The sequence below is a fragment of the Aquarana catesbeiana genome, linkage group LG02 (assembly GCF_042186555.1).
Source record: "Aquarana catesbeiana isolate 2022-GZ linkage group LG02, ASM4218655v1, whole genome shotgun sequence".
In the NCBI taxonomy this organism is placed as follows: Eukaryota; Metazoa; Chordata; class Amphibia; order Anura; family Ranidae; genus Aquarana; species Aquarana catesbeiana.
The window spans coordinates 751,774,002-751,789,967 of NC_133325.1; the positions used below are offsets into that span (position 1 = coordinate 751,774,002).

The 15,966-nt window shown below is 42.1% G+C and overlaps 1 protein-coding gene across 3 annotated transcripts in view; it reads left to right on the forward strand.

The window, feature by feature from the left end:
• Nucleotides 1–15,435, forward strand: part of EVA1C (eva-1 homolog C) — a 105,007-nt gene extending 89,572 nt beyond the window's left edge. For all 3 annotated transcript variants that reach the window (XM_073617121.1, XM_073617122.1, XM_073617124.1), the window contains 2 exons: nucleotides 3,286–3,375; nucleotides 10,553–15,435. In XM_073617121.1, coding sequence (XP_073473222.1) covers nucleotides 3,286–3,375; nucleotides 10,553–10,938 — 476 coding nt within the window. In that variant the 3' untranslated portion in view covers nucleotides 10,939–15,435. The remainder of the gene's footprint in view (nucleotides 1–3,285; nucleotides 3,376–10,552) is intronic.
• The last annotated feature ends 531 nt before the right edge of the window (nucleotides 15,436–15,966 follow it).

Consider the following 15,966-nt stretch of genomic DNA (forward strand, 5'->3'; position numbering starts at 1 on the left):
ATTCAAAACGCTTTGTATGGCATGCTGCATTATTAAACACAAATGTTGCATTTTTTCACTGTTTATGTAGAATGTTATGTGTATGTTTGTGTGTCTATTTATTTGTTGGCTTTTCCTTAGGCCTGGTTTACACAGGCAGCAAGGGGTTGGCAAAAATAGGTGGTTGATTAACTTTTGTACCACCCCCTGACAGCCTACCAACTTACATACATGGCAGCCATTCAAGTCTGTTCAGTGACGTGGCTACCTGTTGTGTTTTGTAGGCTTTGCCAAATGCACCCATTGAGGTTCAATAGGACTGCGCTGCAACCATGTGTCAAATGTTCAGCATACTGTTGCAGCATGGTATTTTAATGTACAATCCCCATTGGATTGGAAAAAAAAGGCATTAGGAAGGCGACAGGAACCTGCAAACCGCTTACCTGCCTTCAGAGGGTCTGTAAAGTCTTAAAGTGATCTTTTAATTTGCACACACAGGGCAATATAAAAGGGTAACCTAAATGTATGTATTGCCAAAGGGTTTTATTTTTTAACTTTGGAAAACATATAAAAGGATTACAAAGGTTGTCAAGTTTTTATTGTGGAATATGTCTCCACTGGAGAGATTCTTCCTCTCTGTCTACTCTGGTGACTTTTATTACTGAGACAGGAAGTAATGGGAAATCCAACATTTTCAGTTGGAGAGACATGTTCAATTCCCTGCTCTAGGAACTATTATATTCTAGCACTGTTATACATACGGTAGTACTGTGTTGCCCTATGAACATGTGAGCTTTTCTTTGTTTTTATACGTAAAGCCTAACTTTAGGCATGGTGAAAAAAAACAGCAAATGGATGGTAATTACATTCAATGTAGTGTCCCTTCTGCTCCTGGCTGGTATGTTAGTTGAAATACAAAATCCTCTGCCCCCCCTCCACATACTCCCGCAGTTGTAATTTTCCAGTGCTGCGGGTGTTAATGCACTGGACATGTGATGGCAAGAGTGCCAACTTTGCCTGCCCTTTCCGGCCCTCTCCCTCCATTTATAGGAGTTGTACTTGCAATGCAATCTATGAATGGAGGACAGGAGAATAAGAGAAAGTTCGCCTCTTCTATTCATAGAGCGCTTTTCATTCATGGAAGAATATGGTTGTGGGTGTATAGGGGAGGGGGGCAGAAGGCTTAAAGTGAAAGAAAAGGCTTCCGATTAAATCACTGCTAAGCAATCAGTACCCACATTAGGACAAAATCATCATAGTTCAATTTGTTTACATTTTCTTCATAGTACCTTTTTTGGTCAAAAAGCCACCGGTCATATGACCTTAAGCCTCCAGGGTTTTCTTGTTCATTGTGGCTGGTGGGCATATCACCTACAGCTTTAGGATTGCCATAACCAGAAGTGATATAGCTAGCCGGAAAGCATTGCCATTGAAGGCTAGTGCTGTTGCTTCAGGAAGTGACGTATCCCACGGGTGGTTTTCTATGGCATTTCCATAATAATAGTAAGCCTGACAGACATCTCTGTTACTGCAGTGGCTCCGCGGCTAGAAGAGGAAGTTTGTTTTTCAGCAGACTCAAACAGATGTGTGTTTGCGTGTCTGTGTTGATGGTGGGAAAAGCTGAGGACTGAGCTTCATCACATTCCTGACAGAGGGGTCCTGCATGGCTCTGAAACGTTGTACTTATTCTGTTGTGATGTGATCTCTCTGAAATAAAAGTTTTGGACTGCAATTGAAGATCCATGGTGTGCTGGCAAACGTGTATTTATCTGCCTATGATGTGCAGATCGATATTATATGGAGGTGACATCTCTTGAGGTGGTGGCACTTTGAAAGAGGGTTTTTTCACTGATAGGTGTGGCAGTGATTAGAGGAAGAAATAATAGTTAATGGACTTTTATGACATTTATTTTGCGATTAATGTTAAAGCACTTTTTTGTATGTCCATAAAATGTTAGTTTAAGTATTTCAGAGCAATAATATTTACACTGCAATACAATAGGGAATTTGAACAGGGAAACTGGGGGGGGGGGGGGGTTAATAAAAAAAAAACAAAGAAACTAGGAGAGATCCAATGAGCCAATAGTCCCCCAGACAAACCAAGCCGGTAGTACAAGAAGACCTTGGTAGAGTCTATTCTATATTGTAGGAATCATAGGGGATAAGGATCACAATGTGGAAGCCTTCCAGCTGTGGGGGAATAGAAACTCAGTAATTAACGGCCTGCCAGGGCCTTAAATGGGTCAGAATCTCTATGTGCCACCCAACAAGTCCAAGCTTGGTGGGTTTCTTCAGGGTCATTCTTGTCAGTGAAAACCAGGGTCTCCATGGTCATAATATTATTTGACATGTCCATTCCACTATGTTGATTTTCAGTGCTGCAAGATTGCAACCCATGCCACTAATAAGCAGTTTCTCAAGATACCCTTCTTGGCTTTAGAGAGGTGTACCATCGGCAAGAGAGCCAACTGGGTGGGTGCCCTAACATTTAAGATGCCCATTGTTTTGTAGACAGAGAAAAGTTTCCCAAGTAGGGTGATATTAGGCAACAACTCCACCAAATGTTTTGGCTAGGTGCCAGGATTGTTAGAACATCTCCAGCACTGGCTGGGCTTTGCTGGCTATATATGGTTTAATTCAGTTGAAGTTTTTGTACCAGAGGGAGACCATCTTTTTTTCCTTAAAAATATGAATCCAGTTATCAGAGGAAGCTTGGTTTAGAGAGTGTTCCCACTTGGAATGAAATGGAGGTCTACCTCCAAAGGTCTCTGTCTCTCAATATATGGTAAACCTGTGAAACCATATGGGTAAGTTGTGAGGTGTCGGAAAGTAGGGCTTCAAGTGGGGTGGCTATAAGTGTCGCTTAAGTCTGTGTATTAAACCCCAAAGTTGTGCGGTGACAAAACCAGTCTGAAGGTCTTGTATTTGCTGTCATAGAAGGAGGCCCACAGCCTGGCCACAGTTTTACTTTAAAGTGATTGCATTTTGCCAGACTGTGAGCACTAAGATAGCTAAGCTGACAGTAGGCCTAGTGTGCCACCAGTTAAATACTACAGATCTAAGGCCTGCCGCCAGTGTAATAAATGTCATTAAAGCTTACAGCCTCTCACGTATTTACCTACTTCTTGCTACTGAAGAATGATCAGAATGCGCTTCTCATTCCATTGTCCTCAGAATGATACGCCTCATTTCATAGCGTATGTGTAATGTGGAATATGAAATATTATGCTCCTTGGTGACTCTTTTCTGCACATCTGCACGGATGGGAGATGTTCATTATGTCTGTGCTTTTTTATTTTAAAACAGATATCACACTGCACCCATCGGAGTCGCAGCTTCCCAACAGAGACGGGCTTCTCCTCAGTAACATCCTTGCAGCCTATTCTTACATCAGAGGTAGGATTTCTGTACGGACTGACATGCTGTGTGAATGGAAAGCCCACTGAGCCTAAAATCCATGCTATCTTTGTGTAAAGGAGCTACTAAAGCCATTCATGAATAAATGTGTAAGAAACTCCTGTATTTCACTAGGTACAGGTAACATATTGGTCTGAAGGTCTTTGTCAGATCATTTAGATGAGATGTAGACTGTAACGTGGGGAATAGAGTCGCATGGAAGGGATAAACTGGTGAAGTTGTCACTTTTGCTGTTATTATATTAGCAGCTGGTAGCTTAGGCTTCCCCTAGTCAGTGGCATGCACCTTTTGTCAAGCCAACAAGTTTAAACTATTGTAATTCAGCCACACACAGACCAGTTATCAGCTTTGATGTACCTTGATATTCATTGTCTGGTGTGGATGCCCATTATATTAGGCAAAAACACATTTCAACAGTAACCTCATCTGTCTATGTATGTAACTATTGCAACGCTTGTTTGCTCCCCATTAGATCCATGATTGCCAAATTATTGGGTTATACACATTTTTAGCTAGATCTGTTGCTGATCAGGCAGCCCCTAGTCTAAGCCCAACCTGGGTCAGTTAGCTGATCAGTCCCAGCTTAAAGCTTGTCATACATAATAATATATGGGACCAACAATTGTGTAGTATAAGGAGTGAACTATAGTTATGGACTTTTCTAAAGAAATTAAGACAGTCCCCATCAGCTTTATGAATTTCATCTGTCAAAAATTTGCCGGTATTGCCCACGTAGGACGAGGCGATCACCTAGCTGCCCCTCCCCCTGAGGTGCTTATATTTACCATCTCTTTGCTCCTCTGTTACCCCACAGGAGCATCAAGAAGATGTCATTTGTATAATCCAGGTTGCTCTGGTCAGGAGGACTCTCTCCCCAGCCCCTGTAACAGCATTGAGTGATTGTGTAGCCAATCACCAAGCACCAACACTTTCACCAGTGCCACTAATAAGGCAGTACCGCCAGCCTTGTACTGGACCTGAGCCCCATCTGTTCAAAAGGGAACAGGAGGGCCATCTGTACTTATTCTCATTGCAGACATTAATCCTCTTGCGCGCCCCCCCCCCCCCCCCCCGCAGCGCTGCCAGCTTCTCCTCTTCTCCCTCCCTCTTCTCCCTCCCTCTTCTCCCTCCCTCTGGCTGCACCGCAGGGGGATTGGTTCTAGCACATGCACTCCTTCCATCTGCTGTTCAGGCCCCCGTGTGCCCCTTTCCCCCGCAGCACTGCAGGCTTCCCCCCTCTCCAGTCAGCTGCTGCTGCGGGCACACGGGGATGTTTCAGGATGGAGAGAGGGTTAAGGAACCAATAAATATGTAATTTACTGGCCCCTGGACCTTTCCTGAATGAACACAGTAAGCGATCGGTACCAATCACTCCTGTGTCCATTCATTACTGAAGCATAGTAAACTGTGTTTATAATGCTTCAGCTTGTGAATGGTAGTAAGCCTCAAAGTGCTTCATATTGATTCATCTGTGCAGCTGAGGCTATAGAGAAAGGGACTGATAAATCAATGTCCTCAGTCACTTTTGGCCTGAGGGAAGAGGGGCCCTTTCAGGTCGGCTGTATGGAGCCCCATGATTTCTAACAGCAGCCCTACTTTCACATGGAAGGGTAGGCGCAAGTCACATGCTGTACCATACCTAGAAGTACGGGGCAGTGTGGTCTCTCCCAGTGGCAAATCAGAGTGGCAGGGTACTGAAAGAAAATGTAGCAGTTAATTAACCATTTTGTTATGTTAGGCCCCTTTCACACGATCGGACCGTTCAGGTCCGCCTGTCAGTTTTGACGGCGGACCTGAACGGGCGCTCCATGTTAGTCTATGGAGCGTCGGATGTCAGCGGAGACATGTCCGCTGACATCCGACCCGGTCCGATCCGCTGAAAAGCAGACGGATGGCTCTACGTCCAGGTCCGTCGCTGGCGGATTGTATCGGGTGAGATCTGATGAAAACGGACATGCTGTCCGTTTTCGTCCGATCCCTCCATAGGCGGCAGCGGCGCCTGACAAGCCCCTCCCCGCTCAGTGAGCAGAGAGGGACCTGTCATCCGCCGGCTCAGCGGAGGTCAACGGACTGATCTCCCGCTGAGCCGGTGGACCGAGGCGGGCTCCGTAGAAATGGAGTCCGCCTCGTGTGAAAGGGGGCTTACAGCCTTATTCCAAAATGAAATTAAATTCATTATTTTCGTCAAAATTCTACAACCAACACCCCATAATGACAATGTGAAGGAAGTTTGTTTGAAATCGTTGAAAATGTATTAAAACTAAAAAACAAAACAAAATCCCATGTACATAAGTATTCACAGCCTTTGCCATGACACTCAAAATTGAGCTCAGGTCCATCCTGTTTCCACTGATCATCCTTGAGATGTTTCTACAACTTGATTGGAGTCCACCTGTGGTAAATTCAGTTGATTGAACATGATTTGTGTGCAATTGCAAAATAACCTGGTGCCACAGCACCCTGAATTTTGGTGTATGTGACTAGGTAGGCAGTGAGGAGATGATGTGCTCTTCCTTTAGCAACCAATCAGTGTGCAGTAACCTCTAACAACCAATTAGTGAGTGGTATAGATGTTCAGTAACCTCTAGCATTCAATCGGTGAGCAGTATTGATGTACAGTAATCTCTGGCAACCAATCAACAAGCAGAAATCATGTGCTGTAACCTCTAGAAAATAACAGTGAGCCATAATGTGTGCTGTAACTTCTAGCAGCCAGTCAGTGAGCGGTAATGATACACTGTAACCTCTGGCAACCAATTGCAATCGCTGCCTGATCTTATTCAGTAAACTGATTTTGAGTCAAGCTGCTATTTATTGTATGTCTCAAAGCATGTGGAGAGCGAAATGGCATGGAAGAGGGGGCCCAAGAAAACGTTTGCCCTGGGACCAGTCAATATTAAAAGACGGCCCTGGCTGTGCTGAGTTTTTTCGAGCTGCAGTGTGCAAGAGGCCTAATTGGTGCCAAAGGTGCTTCAACAAAGTAATGAGCAAAGACTGTGAATACTTATGTACATGGGATTTGTCAAATGATGGCAGAGCAGTGCGGCTCTTGTTCTGGGTGGACGTCATATAACCACTCCCAAAATGGCCACTCTTGCGCGACCACGGGGGCACGCAGTGCGGTGATTGTGGCCGCGCCATGTTGCTAGGACACGGCACCACCCCAATCTCTGTAAAGAGCCACGGCTGCGGCTCTTTAACCATGTGATCGGCTGTGTCCAATCACAGCCAGTCACATGTGAACACGGAGATGCCAGTAATCGGCGCTCCTCGCCTCACACTGACAGAATGTGAGGAGAGGAGAGCCGATTAACGGCATCTCCTCACAGAGGACATCTAGGTATGTAATCAGGGCACTCATTATCAGTACCCTGATTACAATAAAGCCCCCACAGTGCCAGCAATGAATGCCCACCAGTGCCAGCAATGAGTGCCCAGAAGTGCCAGCAATCAGTGCCCATTAGTGATGCCAGTCAGTGCTGGCTATCAGTGCTGCCCATCAATGCCACCCATTAATGCCCATCAGTGCTGCCTATCCATGCCAGCTATCAGTGCCCACCAGTGCCGCCTGTCTGTGCCCATCAGTGCCACCTATCAGTGCTTACCAGTGCCGCCTATCAGTGCTCATCAGTGCGACATATCAGTGCCATCTATCAGTCCCCATAAGTGCAGCATATCCGTGCCTCCTCATCAGTACCACCTAATCAGTGCCCATAAGTGCCACCTCATCAATGCCCATCAGTGCCGCCTCATCAGCGCCCATCAGTGAAGGAGAAAAATTACATATTTACAAAATTTACTGAAAGAAATTAAGAAAAACTTTTTTTATTTTTTTTTCATTTTCGGTCTTTTTTTTTTTAGGAAAAAAAAAAACAGAAGTGATTAAATACCCCCAAGAGAAAGCTCTATTTGTGTGGAGAAAATGATAAAAATTTCACATGGGTACAGTGTTGTATGACCGCGCAATTGTCATTCAAGTGTGACAGCGCTGAAAGCTGAAAAATGGCCTGGGCAGGAAGGGGGTGAAGGTGCACTGTATTGAGGTGGTTAATAAATTTGCAAAAATATAAAAACAAACTTATTTCATGTTGTCATTATGGGGTATTGTTTGTAGAATTTTGAGGAAAATAATGAATTTAATTGATTTGGGAATAAGGCTGTAACATAACAAAATGTGGAAAAAGTGAAGTGCTGTGAATAGTTTCCGAATGCACTGTAAGTTCACTTTTAACCAGCTGTGGATACTAGGTGTACTGCACACAGCCAAAAAGCTTCATCAAAGTACACATGGCATATGTAGTAGGTCTTGTCCTGCCCTGCTGCTGCACCCCCCTTGCACTTGCCAACAAAAATGACATCTGGGAGTTTCTGTTTAAATACAGCAACTGTATAAGCTCTTGCTGTCAAAAAACTGACTCTGACACAGTGTTTGTCAACATTGTTCACAGGCCAGCTGGAGAGATACAATGTAACATTGTGTCCATTCTGTTTCATTAATCTGCAGATCAGAATAATGATTTTTTTTTTAAATAAAATTTGTTTCTATTTAATCCCTTATTGACTCCCAATTTACCCTAATCAGGCATAATTAAAGTGGGGTTCCACTCAAAAAAAAAAAACTACATGAAAAATTAAAAAACAAAAAACAAAAAAACATTTGGATATTTTTTTTTTTACTTACCTCTAAATGCCTGTTGCTAGGTGGTCCCTCGTAGTCTGCCTCTTACAGTGCCTGGGCTGGTGACATCACTTCCCCCTCAGCACAGGAAGGGCTCAGCTCTGCTCCCTCCCTCCCTCCTGTCAATCATCTGGGACCCATTACAGGTCCCAGGTGACTGAGCGGCCAATCACGGCGCCGCTCGCGGATGCGCAGTGGGTGCCAGGCTGTTGCAATGCCGGCGCCGCTGAATGGAGGGGGAGACGAGCGGGGCTTCGATCCCCCGCATCGCTGGACCCAGGGACAGGTAAGTGTCCAATTAAAAGTCAGCAGCTGCAGTATTTGTAGCTGCTGACTTTTAATTTTTTTTTTTTTACTGGACGCCCTGGGTGGAACTCCTCTTTAACTTCGTATTCCCTTCTCCTTTACTATAATGTTGTTGCGTTTTTTTTTTTTTTTTCAAAACATTAACATTTAAACTATTTTGTTTTTTATGCCTGTTGTCAGCAAAATTGAAAAAAAAAAAAGTTTCATTCATTTGTAAAACATTTTGCATTGCGTTTAGGCTCCATGCACACTGGAGCTCATAAATGGCCGTTTCTCCTCTATGTTATCCTATGTGTCCATGCACACATGGACATTTTTGGATGTTTATCAGCAGTGGAGTTTATGGGCTGTTTTCTGAACGCCATAAAATCGCGTTCAGGAGTCGTTTTTCTGACCACAAAAAAACGCAAAACGCCAAACGCTCATAAACACTGATAAAGGTTGATAAACACTGGCTCACCAGCGTTTTCTTAACGTTTTTTATCCATTAAAAAATAAAATAAAATAAAAAAATTTTCAACAAAAAAAACGCTAAAAAATGCTAATGTGGAAAAATGCTAATAAACGCTATTGCAAAAATGTTAAAAAACCTTGAAAGACTCACTGCAAAGCTACTGCCGTTTTTATAATGTTATTATAACGTCCAGTGTGCATGGAGCCTTAACCACTTGAGTTCCGGGCCATAGCCGAATGACGGCCACAGAGCGGGCCTCAATTTCCGGGAGGCCATCATGGGACGTCCTCCCCTGTGCAGGTGGGGCGGTGTGCGCGCTGTGATCACCGAGTCAGGGAGACTCAGATGATCACAGATCCGAGTAAGGGGCCGGTACCGGCCCCTTACCATGTGATCAGCTGTCAGCCAATGACAGCTGATCACATGATGTAAACAAAAGCTTGGTGATCGTTTTTTTTTCTCCTCAAGCTGACAGCGTGAGGAGGAAAAAAAAGCCGATCACCGGCTTATATCAAAGGGACATCGGTCCCAAAGAGGAAGGAGGCACATATGCCTCATCTGTGCCTGCAAGTGCCACCTGCCATTGCCACGTGCCCACAGTGCCCAGCAGTGCCACCTATTAATGCCCACAAGTGCCACCTATCAATGCCCACCAGTGGTGCCAATCAGTGCCACCTAGCAGTGCTGCCATCAGTTTAAGCAATCAGTGCCCATCACTGCCACCCATCAGTGCCCATCACTGCCACCTATCGGTGCCCATCAGTGCCGCCTCATCAGCGTACATCAATGAAGGAGAAAAATTACCTGTTTGCAAAATTTTATAACAAAATATAAAAAAAATATAATTTTTTTTTTTTAAATTCTGTCTTTTTCAATTTTTTTAACAAAAACTAAAAACCACAGAGGTGATCAAATACCATCAAAAGAAATCTCTATTTGTGGGGAAAAAATGATAAAAATTTCATTTGGGTACAGTGTAGTATGACTGCGCAATTGTCATTCAAAGTGCGACAGCGCTAAAAGCTGAAAATTGGTCTGGACAGGAGGGGGGTTTAAGTGCCCAGTAAGCACGTGGTTAAATAGGAAAAAACGTTTACCCTTTTCCATGGTAACACTTTTTTTAAACAAACACCAATCAAAAAAGTGTTTCCTTTTTTGTTTTATTTAATGTTTTTGTTTATGGATTGTATACAAAATAAAATAATTTTTGCAAGACTATATCACAGAATAAAGCCTGGTATTATGATTTATGCATTACTTTGTTAATTTAAAGATGAATTGCAGGTATGGATATGTTTACAAAGTTACATTGGTCCAGCTGCTCAGCACAGGACCCAAAACCGAATGGAGATCACTGTAGTAGCAGTGCCTACTACAGTGGTTTCCAGCTGCCAGGGGGATCCCACAGGTATGTACATAGTTACATTGGTCCATGTCGGGCTAATGTAACTATGGGAAAATATCCATACCTGGAATTCATCTTAAGTCATGATTTGTTAATGAGTTATTGCCCAATCAATATGCCTATTGCAGAAATGTAAACATTTCTCTGGCCTAAGGTGTATACAGGTATGAGATCTGAACTGGTTATTATTGTAGAAAGTTCCCATACTGGTACAGCATTCAAGAAATTTGGTGCTGTATACAAATTGGGTATATTGCTAATTTCACAATAACACTGTACAACATATTACTGATATGTCTACCTCTAAATTTAGATCATCCAGAAACAGCGGCCTTGTTCTTTGTATCCAGTGTTTGTGTTGGACTGATCATCACTCTGTTTGCTCTGGTGATCCACATATCATGTAGAAGGGACTGGCGCTCTCCTCGGAAGATGAATGGACAGGTAGTGCAGGATCGGGACTCTGGAGAGTCAGAGGAGTACAGCAGCGAAGAGCAAGAAGAGGACGAGTCCTCCAACAAGTCTCGCTTTTCTGAGGAATTCCGTGAGCTGTGCAAAGTGCCACGTCCACTCTATAGCAGCTCAGATGCAGCAGATCTTGCTGAAAGGATTGAAAGAAGAGAACAAATTATCCAAGAGATCTGGATGAACAGTGGCCTTGATCTCCCACCTAACAGACTCACAATTCCATTCCTTTAACTAAAATGTTTCCTTCAGAACCTTTTGACTGAAAGCATTTGAAGGAAAAACTCTTCTTGCATCCCACAGCTACCAGTTAGATTTTCCCTTTCATTTTCCAGTCCTACACTAGAATCATAAAATGGACAATCTGATTGGTTGGTGAGCAGTAGTTCAATCCTGAGGCCTATAAAGATGCAGTTCAGATAAAGTACAGCAGTCTTGGCCAAGGCGCTTTAGAAAGGTCTGTCCCATCATATTTGCAGTATTGTGTTTTCAGTCCTTATGTATGGGGACAGTATAAGAGGATATGTGGTTTTCAACCAATCAGATGCTTACTTTAGTATTTCGTAAAAGCTCATATCTGGTTGGCAGCTATAAACACATTTTAGTTTGAGACCTATACTTTCTCGATAGATGGTGAGCTGAAGGTTGACCACTTCTACTTCCTTCTGTGAAGGGAAATATAATTGTTTTGTTTTACTAAAAAAAACTGAATTTTTAAAAATGACTACAGATGATATAATTTCAAGATGCTTTTATATTTTTGTACGGAATTATATTTATCTTTGTAAAGTTATTCAGAGACATTTTCCATAATGTGTTCCTTGTTACCTATAGGACATTACTCAGCCCTTGTAGCATTAATTATTAACACCACATTTTGAGGAAAATTGAACTAAGCCATATCAACCAATAAGATGTTTGTTTCCATTCTAAAAACCTTTTCCCCATTGGTTTATTTGGCATAATGCAAATACAAATGTGAGTGCAATGCTAGTTAAAGAAAACCTTGAGAGAAATACAGAGGCTGCCCCATGATGACCTCCATCTAAAAATGTTGGTTACGTTCTTGTTTTTAGTTTTTGAATGCTGTCTGGGTCATTTGCTTGGAACACACATGCAGCTTGTGAATACAGAACTCCCATGTAGTTGGCATAGCGGAAAGGCAATTCACCTTTTCAAAAGAGATCAGCAATGACAGCCAACATATTGCTCTCAGTACAGGTTTTCTTTGAAGGGTCTGTCCTCCCAAATCTATTATTTTTTAGTTATGGATGGATGGATTCTAGTTTTCATGGGCAGATTTTGCTGCTGGCTCCTAATATTTTTTTGGGATGTGTGGTGACAAAATCAACCTGCCATACTTATTATTGTGAAGTCTCACTCCTACTGCTGATAAATTTAAAGCTGAACTTAAGTTATGAACCCTAATGCATATACAGTTGTGCTTATAAGTTTACATACCCTGCAGAATTTATGATTGGTGGCCATTTTTCAGAGAATATGAATGATAACACAAAAACCTTTCTTTCAGTGTTTGCTATAAGAAAAAGGAGAACAGTTGGGACTTTATATGAGGTGGTGACCTGGTAAGGTCAATTGCCTCCATCCCTATCTATATGTAAAAAAAAAGAGGGGAAAAGGGATTGGGACTTTGAATGAAGCATGTAGGTATAAAGAATTCAGTTTATTTTATAAATTAACATACAAACACATAATCATGAGTAAGTGTATATCAAATACAAATATAATAACTGGTACAATTTATAAAAATGTATATCTATACATACAATGTAGACGGGTTGCCACATGATTATAAACGATTAATATAAAAAATTATACATACTGACAGATATCAATTGAATCATAGGGACACGGCATATAATAGCTCAATGCATTTCGTGGATTGATCCACTCTTCAGGAGCATGCGCGTGAGTTCAATAAAATGTAATAGAAGGAGTTGCTATATGGTATGATCCTACCCAAGGAAAAAAGAAGAATTATAAAAAATAAAATAAAACCAAGTATAAAAACCCACTCTCTACCATACTTAGAAGGTTGACTATATATTAAAATAAAAGTGTGACACTGTAGATCGGGGACCCCCACAGGGGAGCATCTCCAACGGGAGCTGAGTTGGTGTGAGTGGCCTGCTGTCCAGCAAGAAAATCATCCAAGGAAGACAGATTTAAAGAAATTGAAGTAGCCAGAATGACCATAAGTGCTGAGACCATCAATGAAGGATTTCTGAAAAAAAATATATGTATATATATATTTTATATAGTTATAGTATGACACGTGCAAGGTGTCCTGTGCTCGGTAAAGAACAGGGGTTAGTGTTTGGCTGAAGCCATTTATTATCAATCAACTGTGTTTACTCTTTTTAAATCATAACGACAACAGAAACTACCCAAATGACCCTGATCAAACGTTTACGTACCCCAGTTCTTAATAACGTGTATTGCCCCCTTTAACATCAATGACAGCTTGAAGTCTTTCGTGGTATTTGTGGATGAGGCTCTTTATCTTCTCAAATGGTAAAGCTGCCCGTTCTTCGCAAAAAGCCTCCAGTTCCTGTAAATTATTGGCCTGTCTTGGATGAACTGCACATTTGAGATCTCCCCAGAGTGGCTCAATGATATTGAGGTCAGGAGACTGAGATGGCCACTCCAGAACCTTCACTTTATTCTGCTGTAGCCAATGACAGGTCAAGTTGGCCTTGTGTTTTGGATCATTGTCATGTTGGAATGTCCAAGTACGTCCCATGAGCAGCTTCCTGGCTGATGAATGCAAATGTTTCTCCAGTATTTTTTGATAACATACTGCATTCATCTTGCCATCAAGTTTCCTGTGCCTTTGTAGCTCACACATCCCCAAAACATCCACCTCCATTTTTTACAGTAGGAAAGGTGTACCTTTCATTATAGGCCTTGTTGACTCCCCTCCAAATGAAGCGTTTATGGTTGTGGCCAAAAAGCAAAATTTTGGTCTCATCACTCCAAATGACTTTGTGCCAGAAGGTTTGAGGCTTGTCTCTGTGCTGTTTGGCGTATTGTAAGTGGGATACTTTGTGGCATTTGTGTAGTAATGGCTTTCTTCTGGCGACTCGACCATGCAGCTCATCTTTTTTTTAAGTGCCTCCTTATTGTGCATCTTGAAACAGCCACACCACATGTTTCCAGAGAGTCCTGTATTTCGCCTGAAGTTATTTGTGGGGTTTTCTTTGCATCCCGAACAATTTTCCTGGCAGTTGTGGCTGAAATTTTAGTTGGTCTACCTGAACGTGGTTTGAATTCAATGGAACCCCCTCATTTTCCACTTCTTGATTAGAGTTTAAACACTGTTGATTGACATTCTCAATTACTTGGATATCTTTTTATATCTTTTTTCTGTTTTATACAGTTTGACTATCTTTTCCCGCAGATCCTTTGACAATTATTTTGCTTTCCCCATGACTCAGAATCCAGAAACGTCATTGCAGCACTGGCTGAAAGATACAAGGGTCTGTCAGGAGTCCAGAAACTCATTGACCTTTTATATACACACACACACTAATAACAAGCAAGCAGATCACAGGCGAGAATGGTTACCTTTAATAGCCATTCAAACCCCTTTGTGTCAATTTGTGTGCATGTTATCAGGCCAAAATCACCAGGGTATCGTTATGATTTAAAAAGAGTAAACACAGTTGATTGATAAATGGCCTCAGCCAGACACTAACCACGAGTGAAAAAAATGTTTTTGTGTTATCATTCATATTCCCTGACAAATGGCCAAGAAATCGTAAATTCTGTCAGGGTATGTAAACTTATGAGCACAACTGTAATAGGTCCAGCTTGGGCCAATGTAAGTATGCATATTTCATATCTGAGGGACCGCTGGGGAGGGTGACAATCACTGTAGTTTTTGGCACTTCTTCAGTGATAGCTGCAATGTCCTGGGTCCTATGACCTCTGCATACTGACCACAGGGCTGAAAGGAAGAGCGGACAAGCATTGCAAACTGTGAGGTCTGGATATCTTGAGTATTAGAAGAGAGTTTCTATCTCATTATAAAACTGAACTCCAGGTATGATCTGTATTGCATATACATTGGTCCAGCTGGGAGCAATGTAAGTGTGCATAATTCATACCTGAGGGACCTCTGGGGAAGCCTGCAATCACCATAATAGTTGATGCTGCTTCCCCAGCAGTCCTTCAGGTATAAAATATGCACACTTACATGCAATACATATCATGGAGTTCAGTTTTTCCTGGGACAGAGACTCCGTCTAATGCTCAAGACATCCTGCCTCACAATTCCCAGGCTCCAGGGAGTGGCTGCCCGCTCTTCTTTTCAGCAATCAAAAACCTTGACATTGTTCTTGCGTAAAGGGGATTTGGTGTCTGAAAATGTGATTGAATAGATCCTGTCTCTGTTGTATTTTTACTTGGCAGATTATCTTTACAAGATGGGAACCAATAACTGTGCTAAATGTCCAATTGAAAGAATTTTGAATGTGTAATACCCGTACAGTTCTTGCAAGTCATCCCTCTGTACCTTACTGATGCCAGTTTGTCTTGATAAGGCACAGCAGTTTGCCAATAACCTTCTGAACACACCTAAACATTTCCCTCCAGATTTAAAGCTAATAGAGCCACTGGTGGACTTTTAATTTCAAAATATGTATACTACTGAGGAAAATAATATATTGGAAATAAATTCAATATTTATGTATATTATTTAAGAGCCTATTATGTCTCCCTTTTCACTGGATAACAGGTTATGCTTTCAGAAGTAACGTAACATATATTACTAGCTCATAAACTACCACATATATATTTAAAGGTGTGTGGATACCTGACCAATAATACCTAGATGAGGTTTTTGGACATCCTATTCGAAATCCATAGGCATGTCGCCACTAACCCCTCCTCCCACGCTGTGGTTAGAACAGCCTTCATTCTTCTGGGAAGGCTTTCCATGCGATTTTAGAGTGTTTCTGATATTGTATGACTATAGCTGACTCTCAATCTGCATTCATTCCAAAGCTCTTCTGTAGGGTTGAGGTCATGGCACGGTGCTGGCCACCTGAGTTTGCCTTCACCAAACTCCTCGAAACATGTCTTTATGGAGCTGCCATTGTGCATATGGTCACAGTCATGCTGGAATTGAAAAGACCTTCTCCAAAATTGAGTTCGGTTAGAAAATCAAAATATGTAAAATGTCTTTGTATTTTCAAGCATAAATAGTACCTTTCACTGGATACACCTAAACTCAGTCAT